This window comes from Mastacembelus armatus, chromosome 7 (assembly GCF_900324485.2).
Source record: "Mastacembelus armatus chromosome 7, fMasArm1.2, whole genome shotgun sequence".
In the NCBI taxonomy this organism is placed as follows: Eukaryota; Metazoa; Chordata; class Actinopteri; order Synbranchiformes; family Mastacembelidae; genus Mastacembelus; species Mastacembelus armatus.
In genome coordinates this window covers 18,342,978-18,366,151 of record NC_046639.1, presented here as the reverse complement: position 1 = coordinate 18,366,151, position 23,174 = coordinate 18,342,978, and the positions used below count along the sequence as shown (strand labels likewise).

The 23,174-nt window shown below is 44.7% G+C and overlaps 1 protein-coding gene across 1 annotated transcript in view; it reads left to right on the top strand.

Moving 5' to 3' along the window:
- The window catches only part of LOC113146025 (IQ motif and SEC7 domain-containing protein 2-like), a 95,103-nt gene that overhangs the window by 60,399 nt on the left and 11,530 nt on the right, over window positions 1–23,174 (top strand). The window contains exons 2-10 of the mRNA XM_026333224.1: window positions 17,876–18,038; window positions 18,416–18,583; window positions 18,893–19,066; window positions 20,068–20,163; window positions 20,296–20,933; window positions 21,012–21,971; window positions 22,124–22,282; window positions 22,690–22,812; window positions 22,910–23,076. Coding sequence (XP_026189009.1) covers window positions 17,876–18,038; window positions 18,416–18,583; window positions 18,893–19,066; window positions 20,068–20,163; window positions 20,296–20,933; window positions 21,012–21,971; window positions 22,124–22,282; window positions 22,690–22,812; window positions 22,910–23,076 — 2,648 coding nt within the window. The remainder of the gene's footprint in view (window positions 1–17,875; window positions 18,039–18,415; window positions 18,584–18,892; window positions 19,067–20,067; window positions 20,164–20,295; window positions 20,934–21,011; window positions 21,972–22,123; window positions 22,283–22,689; window positions 22,813–22,909; window positions 23,077–23,174) is intronic.

Genomic DNA, 23,174 nt, shown 5'->3' with positions numbered 1-23,174 from the left:
CGTGGACAGCAGCGTCATTTTGACTCTGGGATGGTTCCTGAAAACAGGAGCCTCTGCAAACATGCCAGAGACAGTGGAAGCCTGAAATCATTGCTGTGGGCTTGTGTTGGACAGAAAGTGTTCAGTCCTTCACTCTGCTTCTCCGGCTTCCTCGCATAGACTGAGCCATGATGCAGCAGAATGCTAACTACCCTGCACTATAAAGTGTGTGTGTGTGTGTGTGTGAGTGTGTGCGTGTGTGTGTGTGTGTTTGTGGAGAGCTGTGGGTGGATGATCAGGGCTTATTATGTCTTCTCAGCTCAGATCCTATATACACACCAACCAGCTTTACTGCAGCAGGGAGAGAAACCTGCTCATATAAACAGCCTGCACTGCTCCAACTGAGGCTTTTAGTGTGTGTGTGTGTGTGTGTGTGTGTGTTTGTGTGTGTGTGTGTGTGAAATTAATCAGTGTTCTGCAGTGTTTTGTGGGCTTCAAACACCCCCAGACAGAACAACCAGAAGGTGCTCGGATGTGTGTGTGTTTAAACGTGTTGAGAAAATTCTTGGCCGAACAGAACAGCCACAGTCAGACTCTCAGGGCTTGAAATTAACACCCGCCAACTGTCCAAATGCAGGTAAAAGCGAGCTGAGCCGGGTAACGGCGTTAGAGCTGAATCGGAGTCTAAATATTCCTGCTCCTAAAGTCTCATAAACACTGTGCCGTGACATGTAAAACACACAATGGCAAAGGTTTGTCTCAGACGTTTAAATGCAGCTGCTGTTTTTATTATTTACTAGATAAAGAGTTTAGAGTCTATAAATTGTGTAATACAGATGACCGTGCTGCAGACAGCCTGAACCTGTCGTGGTGTCAGGTGTGTTGGCTCGTGTTAGGCTCCTGATCTTTGTGCCGTAATGTTTAGGTCAACATGTTTGCCGCTGAACCGAAAACCTGTTTGGTGAAGGATAGCTGTGAAGTGCTGCAGTGTTGATAGCATTACTGATTCAATTGAGACCTATTTAAAGGTTTTACACTCTGCCTCCAGTTTGTCCTGGCAGTGCACAGTTTCTTTACTTAGATGTAGTTTTCATATTTATCTGCAGACTCACATTATTAACCCACTCTAAGTTCGTATCAATAAATATACTCATGCAGGAGACTTGGAATAGACCTGTTAATTTGGAAATATTAGAGACATCAGGCTTGATCTAAACTTTGATTTTACAGATCGTGAACATCTCTGCAGGATCGGACTCTGGACAGTTTCATTTCAGTAGCTACACAGGTAGTCCTGGTTCGTAAAATACCTCTAGTTTGTACCCCTGAGAGTCAGATGACCAGCCAGTATTGTCAGAGAGACAAAGTCAAAATGTGCTCTGAAGCTGTGAATGCAAACTTTGCATGTGTTTTATTTAAAATCAGGCAGTTAGAAACTGCTAACAGAAACGTGCACATGGCCACTGCTAATCAAAGAGTGTGGGGTTTCCAGTATGGCCAACTGTTAAATCACCTAGAGGCCTTTTAAACAAATGACAGCATGACGAGCTGCAGATGGCCACTCCTCCTCACTTTCTATTACCAAAAACAGTTGTTGCGTGTTGAGCCAGGATGTGGTATCATTTTGTATTTGTTGGTTGCTTAACATTTCGTGACTAAAGTGGCAAAATGCCCTTAAATCATAAAATATGTTCATATAATGGTTTAAATCAGACAAGATAAAGAGCCTCAGTCTTATACAACCCAGGAGAACATAGTCCAACTGTGAGACGTGTTTCTCTTTTAGAGACGTTCTTTAAAACTAAAGTGACTTCAGCATCATCACCATTACCTTTAACCAGTCCAGCACAGATACTCATTATGTGACCTACTTTTCAGTTTGTTGGAACTTTCTAGGAACCGTACCAGGATCAGCTGGACAAACCTTCAAACAGCGACAGAAAACATTTCCAAACCTGGGCAGGAATATCAGGCTGGGTTCAGAATCAGGAGTGAAATCACTGTTGGTGTTTAGGTCCATAAGTACACAAAGATTTCTGTTTGTGCTGTTTAACATCAGTGATTCAACATGAGCACCGGGTTTTATTGTTTTGAATTGGACTGGGGCTAATTTCTGCTTTATCTTTGGTTTATGCTGTTATGGGACAGTTGGTGCTACTGCTGTTATTAAGTGTTGAACACATAATTACCACAGTACATCTGGTTGTTTTCCAAATTGACTTCCATAATCGTCAAGTTGAAGTAGAGCCCCGGCTGGAGAACGTGGCAGCTACAGGCGGTAGATAGACCCACACACTGTACAGGCCTTTGGAAATGAAACCGGCTCCCGCTCTGATCCAGACCCAGCTGATAATTAGCGACTGTCGTGTGGGTTGGTTGAGCAGCTTGTGCGCCGGTGCTAGAGTTAGTCTTAAAGATCAATGTGTGGCCGTCCGGGAGTGCACCAATTGATGCCATTTCCCCTTTAATTGGTGAAGCAGCCTTTTGTAGAAACTTACACGTCGGCTCATTTGTAGGAAGTTATTTGAAAACTATGACCCATAAAATTAAGTGTTACACGGAAATCTGAAAGGCTGGATGTGATAATATAGTTTTGTCAAACGAAGGATAAACGGATGATCTTAGTGTTTCCTGCGTGTTCCGGTGAGAGATAATTACCTGAGAGATTCACGGTGATCAGTCTAGTTTTTGTGGCTCGTCACTGTTAAAGCAGCTTCTCACCTGAAATGCAACTGACTTCTCAGCTCGGAAATAGACCTGAGAATCACACACGTTCATTCACATCCACGTCTGTCTGACGCTTACGTTTTCATGCATGTGATGCAGTGTATGTATGGACTGTGTGTGTGTGTGGGTGTGTGTGTGTGTGTGTAGTTTAATGTAACTGCTACTTCACCATAGAAGAGTTTGAGCTCTTCATTGTCAGGTATGGATCCTTTGTCCCGTCTGACATGCAGGACTTTCTGAAGGCTGCTGTCGTGTGTTTCGCTCTCATATCAGTCTTGTCCTGCAATCACAAGACAGACTGTGATGTACAGTGTAGCATGGACACACACTGTGTTTTTACTGCTGACATGTGCAGCAGTAAGTTTGTCTGATATTCTGAGCCAGAGTTTTAGTATGAGTTTCTTTCTCATGAAGATCATTCAGTTCACTGGTCCTAGATTTACCTTTGCCTTCTTATCTACACTTTTCTCTCTAGTCCTCTTACTTCATCTTGTCCTTCTCCATTTCTCTCTCGTTATTTGTCCTCCAGCCACCCTGCCCTCCTCTTCCTCCTCATCTTCTGTCTTTGAGTCAAATGTCTCTGCATTATCTTTTTCTAGGTTTTCCTTTCTCGTTATCCACATCCCATTTGTCTTTTTTCTCCCCCACATTTAACCTCCTAGTTTTTACAGACAACAGCCTCCTCCTCGTCCTCCTCGTCAGTCCAGTCCTCTGTTCTTCATCTCATCATCCATGTTTAACCTCCTGTCACACTGCTCTCCTTCTCCTGCTCTGTCTCTCTGCTTGTTATTGTTCTAGTAATCCCACAATCCTCTCACCACATCCCTTCACGTCTTTTTGTATCATCCTGCTGTTCGTCCTTTTCCTTGTGTGTCACTGTTAGTGCCTGTTAGTGGATCTCCAACCACATCTTCCTCTGTTTCCTCTTTTGCCACCGTCTCCTGTTTCCGCTGTTTCCTGCAGCCGCTGACCTGCACTGACTGGATCAGTGGCCATGCTGCAGGTAGCGTTTTTGGCGGCAGCACAGCCTGCGACAGGACACAGAAGATTTATTTATAGCAACACAGGATCGGTCGACACAGCAGCCAAGACCACATGAACAGCACTGAGAGACATTAAAACAATCCCAACTATGGCACAAAGACATGACAGCCTGTCATCCTGCGGTGCTGCTGTAGCTTCTCCTGTCTCACGGTGCGGTTCACCCCCACTACCACTGTGAAAAAGTGTGTATTAATATTCAAACTGCTGGCAAATTAGAGGAAAAAGACAAACGAGAGGAGAAGCTTAGACATAAGAAGAAAATGGTATGTGTTTCACAGTGATCAGAAAAGGCACAGAGCAACATGTTAGGGCCTTTTCACATAGGAATACATAACAGGTTATGATAGTTTATATATGGACTTTCCAGTATTTAGGAATGAATTAACTTTTAATTTTAGAGTTTTAACTTTTGCTCCTGTTTCCAAAATATTATTTACTTGATCGACACCTGTCAGTGACACGTCAGCTTCTAGGGAGAAGCAGCAGTCGGTACAGAAATAAATGAATACATAACAAATGAAGTGAACTCCTGCAGGTGTGAGAAATGATCCCACATAGACGCAGAGACGCCCACTCACACTTTAATGTTGGCGTGTCTGTATTTCCAAACACAGCAGACACTAAATACCAGTGGTGGAAACTAAGTACATTTACTCAAGTACTGGACAGGAAGTACAGTTCTGAAGTATTTGTCCTTTGCTTGATTATTTCCATTTTAGTTTTTTGACTGAAGAATCTTACTGCGTTTTGTTGACTAAAATCAAAGACTAAGACTAAAAATAAATTAAATTCAGGTGCCACATTTTACGCCGCTTTGCTGCCCTGATAAATCTTCTGCAGAAACTCCACCGCTCAGCAGACCACATTTGTCAGAAAAGGGTCCGTGACAGCACTGACAGTTCTCAGGAAAAACAGCTGAAAACCTGCTGCCCCATTGGTCTGTAACTAAACTACAGTAATCAGTCAAACCAGAGGACGACAGTAGCAACCAAAGCTGATTTGAATTCGTTCTAACATTGTGAAAAAGCACCAGCCCCATTATGATGGTTTCATCGAGTGAAATGTGTCGACGTCTTTGCTGCATCAGCTTTAGCAGCGCAGGTTTTGGGCGCCCCTGTAAATCCTGAAGAGCAGGTGTCTGTCGGCTGTTTCCTGCTGCCCAGGTGACATCCACTCACCTTTTTCGTGTTGCCATGGCGACACCGAGCAGGACTGGTTGTCGGATAATAGCTTCATTCTCGTTTTTTTCTCGTGCTGTTCTTTCTGATTTGTCAGGCAGCTCTGACCTTTATCCTCCCTGTTTGTGGTAATAGTGATGTACAGCTGAGGAGGACTGGGTTCAGCCCAGGTCCTGGCTCATGTTCGTGCAGCAGGTTTTTCCTCTGGAGCAGCAGTGCAGCAGCACAGGGCAACTAATCAAGTCTTGTCTTATGCTTAATAAACAGCAACAGAGCAGTGAAGTGTTTGCCCTGTCAGGTATCTGTTCCTGTTTTAAAGGATGCCACATTACAATAGGTTGATATGAAGTATGAAGATGAATATTCTATGCTGTTGCTCATTGCAAAACACCAAAGTTACAGTTTTGTGTTTTCCTATAATTACAACCTTTAATTCTGTGAATATGGTGACAGTTTCTGGAAACTTCCTGTTTGAGGCTTTTATTTTGGTGCACTTCCTCTTCCCCTGTTCCTTGTTTGACCACCTGCCCTTCCACTTAACCAGTTTCCTGAAGTCCTCAAAAGTTGTGTCAATTAGCTCAGCTCAGATTTCATGGTTCCATGTTTCCATGTTCTCTGTTTGTTCCTCATGGTGCTGGACTGAGCTCCAGCTTCTGGGCTCAAAGTTCTGCTCAACTTCTTGTTTTATTGTATGGGCTCAGGTTTTCGATAGTCAATAGTCATTATGCCCTGGGTCAGACATTAGCTGCTCCTCTTGCTTTTTGCCTTTGTCACTTGAGATATTGGCTGAGCTGAAGTATTTCTATGTATTTATGCAGATGTCGCCCTTTCCACAGCTTTTTCTCTTCTGTGTGGAGCGTTTGTGTTTGCAGCTTTTGTGGAGTATATTGGTCTCATTGTGTTCCACCGCATCTCTTCTCCGCTACAAAACAGGTAATGCAGATGTAAAATATGCAGCCTGATCCCAGACAAAGGTGTTCATATGCCACACTTTTTTGCGTTTGTGTGGGATCAGGTTGAAATACATGAAAAATCAATTTTGGCTAAATCTCAATCACTTTCACTGTTCTTGTCCATAAATATACTTTTTTTTTTTAAAAATTATAAATATTTTACTTTTTCTCTTCTCTAACATGTTATTGTTTTATTTATTGGAAAATTCATAAAAAGGCAAAACCTTAAGTAAATGAGCAACTGTCACAGTCCCAGCCCCAGATTAAACTGTATTAAATCCACATGATACTTAATGAGACAGTAAATTTCACATGCACGTGACTGATGACATCCAGATCATGAGTTACTCTAAACACAGAGCACAAATGACACAATCCTGCACACAATGTTGCCTCCATGATGCCTCCTGGCCACTTTAACACCTCATTTAAAATACACTTTAAAAACTATTAAAAAATGGAAATGAAATCTTATGAGAGCCCCGGCCCATCATTCCGGGTGAATGTTCCTGAACAATGATCACATCCGGACACTGTAACCACACAGCTCAGAATGACCTGTCTTCAGCAAATTCAAGTCTTTTTACAGGCCACTTTGCAGATATTACATTTCCAGCTTTGTCACACACACAGGCACACACACACACAAACACACACGGCTTAGCAGCCATGATTCATCCTGTGTCAGCGGGAGCAGCGACGCTGGACCAGAGCGAGCGGCGGCCAAATGATTTCGACTGCCACACAACCTCCTGAAATAAAGTTCACTGCACAAATCCTCTTCAGGGAAGCCTCATGGCTGCCTTTAAGATTAATGACGCCAAGTGTAATGGTGTTATGATATTGATTTTTTTTTTTCTTTTACTGCCTGCTAATGAATGAATGGACATAAATGAGATCAATGTCATGTGATAAGACAAGATGAACCTCCTGGATCCCTGAGGGGAAATTAAATTATGTTAGCAGCACAGAACAAAAAGCAGTTAGAGACTGACCCAGTGTGGAGCTCCTGGCAGGGAATACTGTTGCTAGGGTTTAATGCTACACCTGTTAAGGTGCATTTGTTGGTATTCTTCAGTGTGGAGTGAGAGTTTGTCACAGACCTGCTGATGAAATTGTGTCTGTCAGAACTGTGACCGTTTTTAGGCATAACAACAGTCCGCCTGCAGGAATGCAAATACTAGTCAGTCAGTCCAACAGTCCAGATGGAAACATGTCAGCATTGGATGGACAGGGAGCATCGACCGCTACACCATGTTTCTGCAGAGGTGTTTGTTTGGAAGCTTTTCCCCTGCCTGTCGGTGGGAGTCGATTTCATTGAGAGTTTGGTTTTAACTGCAAATAGCTGCAGATCTTGGAGGGCTTTGCTTATTAAACCAACAGGATGTAATGGTTTATTTGGTGTGTTTGTTTTCGGAGTAGCTCTGCTTTCCTCTGCGACAGTGAATGTTTAATGCTCTGTTTGCTGATGGTGCAACTGCAGAGGAAAAGCTAATAGTTTATAACACGGGAATTAAAATGTGAGTGTGTGAGTTTGTTGGTGCCGAGCTTCACATAATGTGCTTTTCTTGACCATGAAAACAGCAGCTGACAAAGGGTCAAAGGTTTTGATTTCCTGCCTGTTCTGAAGCTTTCACTTTATTTCACCATAACAGTTTTCTTTTGTTTCAGGACGTGATTAAAATCCTTTAAACGATGTTGCTTTTTGGCTGGGTCACGATTTTAGTGTTTTTTGGGACGCAGGTCTTAGGTCCACATTAGTTTTAATTTTAGTTGTGTCTATTTTTAGCTATTTTTAGTGACGCTGCTAAAGAAATTTCAGTGTGGGATCGCTGGATAAATCGGAGCGTGTCAAAACAGTGCCATGCTGAAAGATATTCTCTCACTTTTATAGTCCATAGCCATTTTCACTAATGAGATGGGTAAATGTGTTTGGATTTTGGTTCCCCCTGTATTGTCTAACACCCGGAGAAGCAGCAGAGGCTGCAGCTTCATCTCTGGGACATACAGACGTAGACAGACATGTGATCTGGAGGAAAATTCTAGGATGGATGGAAAACACAGTAGTTCTGAGGGGTGGGAATGTAAAACCTATTACCACAGAGAAAGCACAAGTTACCATTGATTTACACATTTAATTATGATGTAAATACTGTATATCAGTTCAAAAAGTTGCCCATCATGGAGACAGCTATGTATTGAACAGTGTTTAGATGCAGAAACCAGGGTGTGGGAAACCTTCTAAGAAACCCAGAGGCAGATTTTTTCTGACCCTAAGAAACTCACCAGTAGTTAATTAATTTCAGATTTATTGGCATCTGTTTCACTGAAGACATTTTTATGCGAAAATACCAAAAGGTCCACCAGTTTCTCAAATGTGAACCTGTGTTTACTAGTTTTTCCTGCTTTGCTATCACAGTAAATTCAAATCTTGCTGTTAGAATACAATAAGGTCTTAAAGCTGCAGTCTGACACAGGGACCTTGTACAGAACCAGGGCCACAGGAGGAAGAACCCATCATAGTTGATATTCAGCAGTACAAAGTTTGAACAAATTAGCAGCTAATCAAATTATGTAGATCGACTGATGTGCAGTAAACTTGGGTGGTTGCATGCTCTGCTCCTTGGTAACTTGGTAACTTGGAGCCTGCAGTTCCTCACAGTTGAGGTTTCCATGAGGGCGGGCAGAAGAAAAGAGCCATCCATCCATCATCATGAGGCTGAGGGAGATGATGGCTCTGACCTGGCTGACAGAATTACTCTGAATGACACCTGCAGTGGCTGAAGCACTGACAGCCTTGATGGCTGGAGGGGTAAAGGTCAGCTGAAGGGTGTGCACAAAAATCATCGACACTGTTGGATCTGACAAGAAAGCGCGGAGTGGTTTGACATCAGACTCACTGACTCTGTGGTCAGCGTCTGCAGGAGAGCAAGCTAATGCTATGAATACTTAATGATAATGAATGAATCCCTGATGACTGTAAAACAGCATCTGACATATCTTCAGTTCAAATGTTTTTGTATGACCAGTAAGATTTTAAAGACATGACACCCCGGGGCTCGGCTTTTATAGTAGCTGGACTTATCTCCAAAAGATAAATGCAATAATCGGGCGCCAGTGCACATCCACAGGGTTAGGGTTAACTTAATTAGCTAAGTTAGCTACAGCTGAAACAGTGATGATGGGTTTGACCTCGGGGATGTACAGGCTGATGCAGACTTTCTGAGAGAGTGGTCCACAGCACAGGTGGATCACGATCAGTAGTCTGGTGTCCAGAGCCGTTTGGTGCAGCTGCAGCTCAGTTGGAAACGTGAGCAGGAAGGAAGACAGATTGAATCCAGGATCAGTCGGTGTGTCTGGGGCCAAAATCACTCAGGACCAATCAAATCATCTCTTTACCTTCCCTTTCAAAGTATTGTGCTGTGCCTCTGGCGCTCTGACAGTTCACTGATGGAGAGAGCAGACTGGAACAGGCTGTGAGCGAGGAGGGAAACCACCAGAGAGTGAAGCACAACTTAAATTAGATCAGCCAGAGAGCAGAGAATACGTTTTAGTTAGCGTGTGTTCTTTGTCTGCTCTGCAGAGATCCATCAGACTGTGCACAAGACAGAACACTGAATCTCAGGCTCAAAATCAGGAGCGTGAGGTTTGATTTCAGGCCACAATAATGATGAATTTCTTTAAATGTGCATTAGGTATGATTTTCTACGTAGTCTCTCAACTACAATATATTACCCCCTTCCATGACACTTCTGCTGTTATTCCAGCTTTTCTACCCTGTGTTGGCAAAGTCCGCTACATAAATCAGCCCTGCCTGCCACCTAGTCCAGGTTAGAAATAAATGTTTTTGTTGCCTAAATTTAACCACAAATCCACCATATTCAAGTTGCCATGAGTGTTAACTGTTCAAATCACCCAGTAAAAGCACATTGGTGCTGAAGGTGAGATCATCCAATCAGTTTTCGGTAAGTGGGCTGGGACAACATGCAGAGAGAGACTCTAAGAACATTTGCATGTAAGAAAGAACAAGAGGGAGAAAAATAAAATTTATTTATATGATTTTAAGCAACTCAAAACCATTTGCAGGGAAGAACGAGGCAGAAGACGAGAGAGAGAGAGAGAGAGAGAGAGAGAGGTGGGGACGAACACGTGTAGCTGTTGTGAGTAGCAGCTCGAAGCCTCAGGGTTTGGTGCCATTTGGTGCCTGTTTGGATGCCGAGCCGCAGAAAACACAGAAATTCACACACAAACACATCAATACAGGAACACAAACCATTCACACTCTCTCTCTCTCTCTCTCTCTCTCTCTCTCTCTGGTAAAACGAGGCCTGGATACACTGTGCCTCACTAACCCACATTTCCCAGAGTCCTCGTTGTGTCCTAATGTGGAGCGCTGCGAGCCTGCAGGGTGGTTGCTGGTTCCAATCCCTGGGACAATCTGGCCTCAGAGAGGTGGCTGGTAACCCCACTATGAAACATATTTTGAATCCCAGTGTAATTTCTGATGACTTCTTGCTGTGCATTATGCATTGAGACTTGAACAAACAAAATATAGCATGTTCATAGGTGAGTTTTAGATGTTGGCAGACTGCTCGTGTTAGCCTTGGAAAGAGCGAGGCTAGCTGTTTCCCCTTGTTTCTAGGGTTTATGCTAAGCTAACGAGCTGTACAGAAGCCCTGGAAGGTCATGATATTATTTTGCATTCCCTCATAATTTTTGGTAGTTCCTCTGATCCACAGAGAGCAGAGGAGCTGTATTTTGTTAAAGTCTCACCTATTATGTGTTAGACTGATGCTGGTAGTGACTACAGCAACAGTGGCTTAGTTTATAGTGGTGTGAAATAAGCGACGTGCAGGGTTTGTGTGTGTGTGCAGCGAACTGATGTTGCGTTGTCTTAAACCCATTGAATTACTGAGCTCTTGCAGTGTTTTTGGTGACACATCTGTCATATCTGGCTTAAGGCCCATTCACAGTTTCTGTCTGGAAGGGCAACGGGAAGTTCATCACCCACATGAAGTGAGTCCCGATGTGCAGCCCGGGACTGCAGTGGGGAGGCCATGTGTGTGCACCGTCCCGTGCTCGGTCCTTTTTAAGCAATTGCACAAATTGCACAAACAACCATGAACAGGTTTTTTTTAGTGGCTTAAATGATGCCAGATCTGCTATTTTTAATCAACTATCCTCTATCTTCAATCCATTTCTGCTATTTGCAACAAGCCACACTTCCGGACATCCAAGAGTTTAATGCAGGTGTCCAATAATCTCAAATGAAAGTTCACTTACTGTATCCCACGGCCTTCTGCCATGTGGTAACAAGATGCTCTATTGTTGCCTGGGTGAGTTTTTTAATTTGCTCCAGATAAAATGTTCTCACAGCTGTTTGTTTCAGACTAAAATGTCTCCACGTAACCATATAAATACATGTACACACACACAGCAGTGTACTGAGCCGTGTTTGTAATTACTGAGCTCAACAGTTAATCAGAGAACGTTATTAATTACAACAGACTGACACACTGGCCTCCTGTGTGAGTGACTTTGACAGAGCTGCAGGTGTGTGTGTGGGTGTGGGTGTGGGTGTGTGTGTGTATGTTCTGACTTGTAAAGCAGCGTTACTCACTGTGTGGTATAAAACACAGCAGTCTGCAGTGCGATGGCTCGAGGCTACGGAGGCCCACAGGGGACATTAGCAGCAGAGCAGCCAAAGAAATTGTCCTTCTCAAGCAAAGACACTGTTACTCTCCTGTAAATTTACTTTAAGTAAAAAACTATAATTTAGCCTGAATTACACCCCGCAGTCCTGCAGGCGTCACCGACGGGCCCCGGTGTTTATTATAGCCCCAATATGAAACAGAACAAACTCGATTAATGATTTAGATTTCTACAACAGTGTAGGGCAGCTACAAACCCAAAGCTTCACTTACGGATTCAAAACTAGAGGGTTTATTGCCCGAGTTGTTGGATCGTGTTTCGGAACACAGAGAGAGGTGAAAGGTCAAGGTTTCATCGAAATCATTTGTTCCTAAATTGATCCGGGTCGTTTCTGTAGTTGTCGAGATATCTTTACAAACACTCTGTTGCAGTGCAGCAGGGAAATGCAGTTCATTGCATGAGACGTACTTTGGAAAGAAAAAAATCCTTTATCAACCACATCCCGTCAGACAGAAGGTTTAAACTTCATCACAGATATTGAACAAATCAGATCAAAGTGTTTTAATTAAAGAGTATTGACTGAGTAATCCACAAGATTTCATAGGCCCTGTACAGGTCCTGCTGCAAACAGGACCGTGAGAGAGACACAAAACAACCAGAGAGACACAAAACAACCAGAGAGACACAAAACAACCAGAGAGACAAAACAACCAGAGAGACAAAACAACCAGAGAGACACAAAACAACCAGAGAGACACAAAACAACCAGAGAGACAAAACAACCAGAGAGACAAAACAACAAGAGAGACACAAAACAACCAGAGACACAAAACAACCAGAGAGACACAAAACAACCAGAGAGACAAAACAACCAGAGAGACAAAACAACCACAGAGACACAAAACAACCAGAGAGACAAAACAACCAGAGAGACACAAAACAACCAGAGAGACAAAACAACCAGAGAGACAAAACAACCAGAGAGACAAAACAACAAGAGAGACACAAAACAACCAGAGACACAAAACAACCAGAGAGACACAAAACAACCAGACAAAACAACCAGAGATACACAAAATAACCAGACAAAACAACCAGACAAAACAACCAGAGACACAAAACAACCAGAGAGACAAAACAACCAGAGAGACAAAACAACCAGAGAGACACAAAACAACCAGAGACAAAACAACCAGAGAGACAAAACAACCAGAGACACAAAACAACCAGAGACACAAAACAACCAGAGAGACAAAACAACCAGAGAGACACAAAACAACCAGAGAGACAAAACAACCAGAGAGACAAAACAACCAGAGACACAAAACAACCAGAGACACAAAACAACCAGAGAGACAAAACAACCAGAGAGACAAAACAACAAGAGAGACACAAAACAACCAGAGACACAAAACAACCAGAGAGACACAAAACAACCAGACAAAACAACCAGAGATACACAAAACAACCAGACAAAACAACCAGAGATACACAAAACAACCAGACAAAACAACCAGAGACACAAAACAACCAGACAGACACAAAATAACCACAGAGGCACAAAACAGCCACAGACACACAAAACAACCATAAAAAGACAGAATAACCACAGACACAAGAAAACCACAAAGACACAAAACAGATACAAAACTACAGAAAGCAAACACAAAGACAAATCTGGAGAACCCACTTTTGTGTTGTGTCTTGGCACACACTCAAGCGAGGTGAAACAGTAAATGACCTTGGGATGATAGGACAAGCCTTTCTGCCTTGGAAATGTGCAGGTCCACCCCACAGTAGACTCGATGCCACCTGACGGACAGTGATGAGAATATTTCGGGACGCCTGATTCTTGTGGGCAGCTGACTGTTTTCCTGCCTCTGTGTGGCCTGTTGCAGTCTGCGTGTTATTAACCACATGTGACTGCAGCCATGCTTGAGTGGATCACTGCGTGTTTGGATTGTTTGTGCATGAACTGGCATCATTGCTTTGACACTGTAACCCACATAAATCAGATCGGATTTCTAATCAGTGTCTGTGCATGTGTGTGTTGCCCAGCAGCCAGAGCAACACAGCACTTTATTCCCAATCAGCCTGTTGTGGTTGTGTGTGTGTTTTGTCGGATGTGTGTTGCTACCAGTGTGTTGTTAGTTACTGCCCCTGACTGTGAATGCAGAATGGCAAACAGAAACCGAGTGTGTGTTTACATGAGTGTTTTTCTGTGAATGTCAGGATTATGCCTGAAAACAGAAGATGAAAAACTGTACTGAACCTGATTAGTGTGTGTGTGTGTGTGTGTGTGTTCATTTTCCCTGGACTCATGTGGTTTCACAGGAAGAACAAGCTGCCGAGCAGAGCCAAGGTTTACATGTGAGTGTCATCACGTTTACATGTTGCACTGGGCTATACTGTACATGTTCATGCTATACTGTTCTGGACTCTGCAGGGTGTAGTTTCAGGCAGATTGGTGCAGGACTATACTGCAGTGAGGCTAAGTTTTTCGACACTGTTTTTCTGATATCTGACATGTTAAAACAACCAGATATATGGTCCCAGCTGTGTGGCGACACCTTCAGGAAACCAGGATGCCCTTACTGCGTCATTCTTCTAATCTATTGCAATATCACACAGCTGTCAGTTACCAGTACTTGGTTTTCTGTTGTTTATTTAGTTGATCAAATAATTTTTCTGTTTGTGTTTTGTAGCTTTTTCCTGAACAGTATTGCAAAAATACAATTTCTGTGATTGATTTTTCATGGCCTTCAGTTTTTATCTGGAGGATTTGCTCTTTTCTCTTTTTGTATGTGATTGTGAACTGGATTGTGAACTTGGAATTATTAATAAAAAAAATAATATACTTATTGATTGATGATTTAACAATATGCCCTTATTTTTATAGCATGTGTTAGAAACCAGTACAACTAAAGATTTGGAAACTCATCTTATGACACTGCCTCATGAAAATACAACTGCATGCATATACAGTACTGTGCCAAAGCTTCAGGTACAGTAATTATTTGTATTTATTATTAGTATAATGCAGAGTTCAGTACATTTGGCATGACCACCCTTTGTCCTTAAACCAGCAGCAGTTCTCCTCAGTAAACAGGCCCTCAGTTTGTCCAGATGCTTGTCAGGTAGATTGTTCCAGTGTCTCAGAGAACCTGTCTCGGCGCCTTCTATCTCCTCATGTGATTCCAGACTGACTCTGTGTACTTCCAGGCCTTTATAAGCAACAAAGACACAGAGAAGTTTAAAAAGTGGAGTCTGGCACAGATGTGACGGTTTCCCAGTGTCGGGGGTCACCTGAAGTTTACTGTGTGACCTCAGAGCAAAGTAGTGTGCCAGAGGAGGCTGCCAGCGTGGTGCTCAGTGCACGGCTGGGGTATAAATCAAACACACCTCACCTCAGTTCAACCCTGCAGCTGGCTCAGCCTCAGCTGGCTGAGAGAGGAGTGAAGGAGAGAAGGAGAGATGGAAGGACAGAAGAGGAGAAGCAGGTACAGAAAAAAAGAGCAGTGGAAATGGCTTGGAAGTGACAGATGGAGGAAAAGAGTGGAGGTGGAGGAGGAGATGCAAAATGATGGAGTTAGAGCAGCAGAGATGGAAGTAAAGTGAAGAAGCAAAGAAAAACAGGAGAGAAGAAAGATGATGAGGAGGAGGTAAGAGAGTTGGAACGAGAGGCAGTTAGTAATTATCTAGAGTGCCCTCCTCTCAGTTTTTACTGCAGAGCCTCACTGGGATTTATGTGTGCAGACATTGCGCGTGTGTGTGCGTGTGTATACGTATAGAGTGGACAGGATCCACATTATGCATTTCTCAGCCCCTTACCCTAACCTCCAACAATCCAAACTACTATGATGATCTAAGACATTACAACCACTCACAGTGACAAAAATTATGCTGAGTGCCCATTTCTGGTCCTTGTAGTCGCCTTGCGGTGAAAGTGGGCAGGTGGAAGGACGTTCTTCTGTTTTTGAGAGTTGCTCTTTCTCTGAAGAATTTCAGAAAATAGCCCTGACGGTGTTGTGAAAGTTACTAGTAGGTTGCATTGTGGGAAGTGTAGGATCCATCATGTTTGACTCAAAAAACAAAGCACCGTTTGGCAGGATCAGGCCATGACATTTCTACAGACAGTCATAACTACACCATTTTGACCACCATTTTTCTTGCTTGTTAACTGATTAGTATCATGATATACCACAGGGTAAAAAATCATCTGTTCTGAGTCCTACATTCAGAGTGTTACTGCAGTAAAAGTCCAAAAGTACCATCATCCAAATGTACTTGAAGTATCCAAAGTAAAAGTAGTCATTGTGCAGAATGGCCCATTTCACATGAATGTATCTGATATTATTGGATTCTAATTATTGATGCATTATTGTGTTCATCACTTTAATGTTGCAGCTGGTAAAGGTGGAGCTAATGTTAACTACCTTATATACTTCTAATTTGAAGTACTTTCCATACTGCTGGGTAGTTTGAGAATTTCCCACCAGGGATCAATAAAGTTTGATGATTAGACTGTATTTTGTTTGATTCATCTGATTCTGAAACAGGAACTAAAGTTATCAGATAAATATAGAGCAGGAAAAAGTACAAGGTTTGGCTCTGACATGTAGTGAAGTCCAAGGATGAAGTAGCACTACATGGAAATACTGAAGTAAAGTACAAAAACCTCAGACTTGTACTTGGGCACACTCTTTCCAGCCCAGTGGTCCTGGCACTGGGACCAGGTCCTTACCCAAGCTTAACCATCTAACCACCAAATTAAATGTCTGACCCTAACCCTTTCCCAAAACTTAAACCTGGTTCTGGCCTGAAACCGGCTCCAACCTGAACTCTAAAGCTGTGTCTGAACGCTGCAACAGGCCTTCGAAGGTGCTGGGACCGGACAACATGTCCTCACTCCCACAGTATAAAACACAGCCTGGTCCTCACAGGCATAGACCTACATGCACACACTTTCTCTCCCACACACTCATGCTGTGTCTCACAAACACAACACACTCTACACCCACACTCACACACACCGTACACACCCACACAGACACACACACACACACACACACACACACACTGCTGTTAGCCATGACTCACCCTCATGTGACTCAGTGTGTGTGTGTGTGTGTGTGTGTGTGTGAGAGCTTGGCAGCGCCCACGTTGGCTTCTCTGCCAGCTTCACGGGTGTCTTAGATTAACACTGAAGAGCCCCTTTGATGATGAAACATACAAACCACCGACGGCCCTTGCACAGATTTCTCCTCTTTTCTCTTCCTTGATTCATCAATCAAGCAATTGATTATCTGCCAATTGTAGTGTTTCTTCTTAGCAGTAATCTTTATATGGGTGGGGTCACTGACAATTAAGTGTTTCTCAGAGGATGTGGAGTCAATGATTGATTGGTTATTGGTTGTCTCCTGACCAGGAGTCACCCACAGCTGGTCCACATTGTTAATCTAATTGGTTCTGGTTGTGTCTAGTTTGTACTTTGGTCACAATTAGCCTGGTCTATGTATTTACATTTATTGCTGCTCTGGCCCACTTTACTTTGGGTTAGTCCACTACAGACTGGTTTGGTCCATTTAGTCTAGTTGGTTCCAGTTGGTCTATGGTGTCATGTTCAGTCTGCTTTGTTTCAGCTTTATCTGGGATAAGTTTTTCTGGCCTGTTCTGATTTTTCCTACTTTGATCTGGTTGATTGTTCTGATTTGGTTCTGATTTGGTCTAAATTGCTTCTTGCAGGTTTTTCTTTATTGGCCTAAACAAACCTGGTTTATACATTTCTGTTTTCAACCAGTTTGTCCTGTTAAGCCCTGTTGAGTCTAACATGTTCCATGCTTTGTTCCAGTTTGTTTAAATTAACTCAGCTTAACATTTTTTGCTCTACTATGATTTGATCCATTTAGTCTTTTTTTTGTTCCAGTTTCTTTCAGTCCAGTTTTGTTTGGTCACGTTAGTTTAGTCTAGTCTGGTTGTCCAGTTTAGCTTGGTTTAGATAATTTTGTTTCTGATTTATTCCAGTTTAGTCTGTTTTGGTCCATGCAACCCTTATGTTGGAGTTTGTGAGGTTTGGAACAGTTTATTCTGTGTTGGCTTGGTCTGATGCAGTCAGGTGACAGATGACCTCTCTAATTTTATCTCCATCTTTTTACTACCACTTTCTTATTTTATCCCACTTTTACCTCACTTTGTGCTCCTCCTCACTACCTTCACCTTATCTTCTTCGTTCTGACTCTGTTTCCTGTTAGATCACATTTCCAGTCCTTGTTTGATTCTCTCTCAGGAAACAGAAGGTTTGACCTGATGTGATTGAATGTCTCTGTGTGTTCTCTCTCTCAGTGTGGAGGGTGACGCTCAGTGTCCAGAGGCGCTCACTTTTTCTGATTCGTCCCTTGGCCATCAGCCTCCCTTCCATCGCTATAGCAACAGCCCGCTCTCCAGCCCCTGTGACCCCTACAGCTCTGCCTCCACCAGCGGGCCCCTGGGAACCTCCCACACGCAGGTATGAACAGGAAAAACACACACAACAGGTCTGCAGTCATGAAAGCTGTGGCATTTTACATTTAGTGAAGTTGGATTTAGTTTTGATTATTTTTTCTATTTTTTATACTTAAGCACAGTAGCAAAGTAAAGGTACATTTCACACAACATTACTTTCAAATAAAAGATAGAGACAAGAAATACTCCATAAGTGCAGTACAAATACACAGACTGTGGCTCCTGGCATCTAATGTGAACACTGAGCCCTTCCTAATCAGTGTTAGTTCGCACCGACTCTTAACTTATATTGTCTCTACCTGTAGATAATAATTTGTTCACGACTGATTCTGGAGTATGAAACTTATTCAGCCTCCGTCACCTCCCCTTGTCCTCCTCCAGGGTAGCTCTCCCATCTCTCCCCCCAGCCCAGCGAGCCTGACCTGGGCTCAGCGCAGCCGACACCAGCCTGCCAGCCTGGCGCTCCGCAAGCAAGAGGAGGAGGAGAGCAAACGCTGCAAGGCTCTATCTGACAGCTATGAGCTCTCTACAGACCTCCAGGACAAGAAGGTGAACCTCAACAGAAACACCTGCAGCCCCAGCCAAACATGGACCTATGGGCACTTTTAATTAGGGTTTCAAACATCTGTATAAAACTAACAAGAATTATGCCCTTTACCCATACCCTAACCCTGACCTGCACCTGGTTCCTGATACCCATATACATGAATCCTAGTTTCTTTTTTACTTCTTTTCTCTGTCAGGTGTTTGCTACCAACATCAAATTGGCCCTTCATATGATGTAGAATAACATGTGGTGGTGATGTGTCATAATATTGGCTCCCATTGGTTCCTGTGTATGATGATACTTTGTAATAGGTGGAGATGTTGGAGAGAAAGTACGGGGGCCAGTTCGTGTCCCGGCGCGCAGCGAGGACGATCCAGACAGCGTTCAGGCAGTACCGCATGAACAAGAACTTTGAGAGGCTTCGCAGCTCTGCCTCCGAGAGCAGGATGACCCGGCGCATCATCCTGTCCAACATGAGGCTGCAGGTACACATAAACACTGAAGCCCCTAAGGTCTGGTCCTCAGTGAGGTATGATAGCAACTGGCTTCAAATACTAATAAAAATCAGAAAACAAGGACAAACTGATTGGATGTCTCATGCAGAGTGATACAGGTATGTTTGTATAAGGTTTTGCAGATTTGTTAAAAACCCCAAACTGAAATCTCTAGTTTAGCCCTTTAATTCAGTCCTCTGTAGACGCTCCTTTGGCAGCGCTTACAGCTTCAGTCTCCACACCTGGATTTGTGCAGTTTATCCTGTTCTTCCTGCAGAGACAACTTGACTGGATGGAAGCGTTATTTCTCCTGGGAACATTCAGAGCTTTAGATCTGGTTTTATCCCCTGGTCCTGATCTAGGTCTCAGCACAGTCTGATCACAGAGTCTACAGAGTTCCTGAACTTCAGGTCCCGGTTTCTGTCCTGACCTGCAGTGTGAACTGTGGGGTCTTATATACACAGATGTCTGTCTTTCTAAACTCTGTCCAGTGATCAGTCTGTCCAGATGAGTTTGATCAGTTTGGACTCCAGTCAGGTTCTGGACACATCCCAGGAGAATTAGAGCAAGCAAGAAGCAGTGGGCTCAGTTTGAAGCCACAGGGAAGAATCTGAGGACTGTTGGAAATGACAGATTCCAGTTTTTGATTTTTAAGCAATGAATCTAAAAATACTACTCTAGATTGTTGTATAAAAATGGTAATTTTGGTGATTTTACCCAGTTCAAGTCATATCAAATCGAAAACACAATACCATGTATAAAACGTGAGGAGGATGGAAGACTTTATGTTGACTTTCTCTTTACAGTATTTTCTTAAATTTTCTTAAATTTATGAGTAGAACAAAAGAAAAATCTGACTGCTACTGTAAACCACAGCTCTGAAAACAAATATCAGCAAACATATCAGCAATAAGAAAGACGAAGTGTCCCAGCTCAAAAACATCGTCGTCAGGTCCACTGTGACATCTTGTGTTATTTCTGTGTGGTTCCAGTACTCGTTTGATGAGCGCCCACCGCAGGTTCAGGGGTCAGCAGGTCAGCAGGGCTCCGAGGACGCTGGAGACATGGACGACTCCTTCTCCAAGCAGGTGGACACATTTTTATGACTTTCTGAGCCTTTACCTTCAGCTAAGCTCCAAAAACATGTGTTGATCATGTCGCTGAACTGATGGAATTGTAAGTGCATGTGTGAATTGTGTGTGTGTGTGTGTGGACTGCAGGTGAAGTCTCTGGCCGACTCCATGGACGACTCCCTCACCTGCCAGTCTGGACGTGAAGACTCCCAGGAGGCCGGAGGAGAGGGAGAGGAGGATGAGGAGGAGGATGAAGAGGAGGGAGACGAAGAAGAGGAAGAAGAGGAGGAAGAAGGGGAGGAGGAGGAGGAGGATGAGGAAGAGGATTACAGACAGTGTGCATGGCGCAGCACCAATACATCATCCCAGCGCGCCGCGGGCCGGCCGGGAGGAGTAGGAGGGAGAGGAGGCGTGGGAGGAGGTGCTGCCATGCATGAGGACAGCACCGCCACCTCCTTCAGCGATGTCACCCTCTACATGGACGAAGGCTGCCTCCCCTCCTCGCCACTCTCCCGCCCACCATCCTCGCCGCTGTCCCGCCCCGCCTCCAGTTCTGATACAGAGTACTGGGGCGGAGGGGGAGGAGGAGCAGGAGGAGGTGCAGGGGGGAGAGAGGACAGCAGGGAGACAGAGGGAGGCAGCAATGCCAGCAGGAGAAGCAGCACCCCCTGCACTGAGTGTCGGGGGGAGTACAGAGGCAGGGCGGGAGGGGGAGGAGGAGGAGGACACCTCCCTGTCCTGACCATCGAGCCACCCAGTGATAGCTCAGTGGACATGAGTGACAGGTCAGCACAGCCAATCAGAGAGCTGTGATTACATTCACTGCGTATTTTATTCTTTAACCTTATTGTTCCTATCTCCAGGTCTGAACGCGGCTCCATTGGACGCCTGGTTTACGAACAGGAGCCGTCAGGGGTCGAGCGAGGAGGAGAGAGGGAGAGGAGAGGAGGAGCAGAAGGTGAGAGCGGAGAGGATGAGCGAGGAGGAGGAGGAAGTAGTGAAGCCGACTCGCCGCAGGGAACCATCAAACACAAACCGAACGGTCGCTCGGTCGCCACAGCACAGGGACAAACACGCAGCCCCTCCAATGTCCCCCTGCCAATGCCTTCAGCCCGGACCCTACCCTCACACCCGCTGCCCCAGCCACTCCAACAACCCCACCCTCATCCTCATCCTCATCCTCATCCTCACCCTCACCCTCACCCTCACCCTCACCCTCACCCTCATCCGTCTCCCATCCCCCATCTCCCCACCATCCTCCACCACCACCCGCAGTACAGCCAGCCACATATCATGCACATGCACCATGATGGCAGCGCTTACATGCAACATGCACACCACTTTGCACAGCACCACTACCACCATCTGCACCACCAACACCACCACCTCCCCCATGCTTACCCAGAACCTCCCTCTTCCCCACTGCCCTCCCCTTTACCCCCGCTCACCCCTCTATCGCCCCTGCCGCCACCGCTCACCCCCTCGCCGCTGTCTTCCTCCTCCTCCTCTGCACTCCAGAACCTGGAGGCGCAGCAACAGCACCACGGCCACCATCCCCACCTCCATCACCACCACCTGCTCTGCTCGGACGGAGATAACGAAAGCGTCAATTCCACCACCACCAACTCCAACGACGACACCACAGTCAACAACTGCAGCTCCGGCTCCTCATCCCGGGACAGCCTGCGTGAGCCAATAGGAGGGGCCACACTAGGGAAACAGACCTATCAGAGAGAGAGCCGACACAGCTGGGACTCTCCCGCCTTCAACAATGACGTGGTGCAGCGGCGGCAGTACCGCATCGGACTCAACTTGTTCAACAAGTATGTTTATGCATAATGTCCACAAGAGGGCCCCATTTCAGCTTTATTTTTCACACTTTGATCATCAAAACAGTGTCGAAAATAAAGTGAAAGTCAGGAATAACAAAGAAAGTTGAAAACAGCTTAAAGGGCATGTCTCCTGTTTTCTACAGGAAGCCAGAGAAGGGGATCCAGTACCTGATTGAGAGGGGGTTTGTGTCGGACACACCTGTGGGCATTGCTAGGTTCATCCTGGAGAGGAAAGGGCTGAGCAGGCAGATGATTGGAGAGTTCCTGGGCAGCCGGCAGCAGTTCAACAAGGACGTCCTGGAGTGAGTAACCTGACGCTAGATAGAGCCACAAAGTCCTGCGGCGTCAGGACCTTCTGCCATTCCAGGCTCTTTGTTGTGCAATACACAACAGGGCAGTTTGCTTTAGGTTAAATGAGTGGCAGTATCCTGTGACTCAAAACAAGGGGATTTTGTGGGAAATGTTGTCGTATTTTTTGTGTTTGTTTAGTACAGTTGTTTTGTTGGGCTTTTTGGTTTTTCTGTTTTGCCTGAATATTCTGCTTTAAACAAACTAGATGTTCCAGTTATTGCATGAAGTGGCCCTGATTGTGAAAAGGTCTTAAAAGGTGTTGGACAGAACCCCCCTTTATGACACCAGAGAGATGTGAGGGGTGGGGGTTCGGATGCTGTTTGACGTAGATGGTTCGGTGTGTCTTGTCTGTGTGTAGCTGTGTCCTGGATGAAATGGACTTCTCAGGGATGGATCTTGATGACGCTCTGAGGAAGTTCCAAGCTCAGATTAAAGTTCAGGGTGAAGCTCAGCGGGTGGAGCGACTGGTGGAGGCCTTCAGGTACCAAACCGCACCACGAGTTTGAATCCCAGAGAAGACACCGTTTTTTGTTTGTTTTTTTGTTTTTTTCATTTCCACTGTCTCTGCCTCTCTGCAGTCAGCGGTACTGTGTTTGTAACCCGGTGCTGATCCGGCAGTTCCAGAATCCAGACACCATCTTCATCCTGGCCTTTGCCATCATCCTCCTCAACACAGACATGTACAGCCCCAATGTCAAGCCGGAGAGGAAGATGAAGCTCGAGGACTTCATCAAGAACCTGCGAGGTCAGTCCGTCGATCACCCCTGTGTCCTGTCCTCGGCGGAACAGAGCAGAAACTGTTGGCATCGCCCCTAACGGTCAGAGTTTATTCAGAGCAGATTG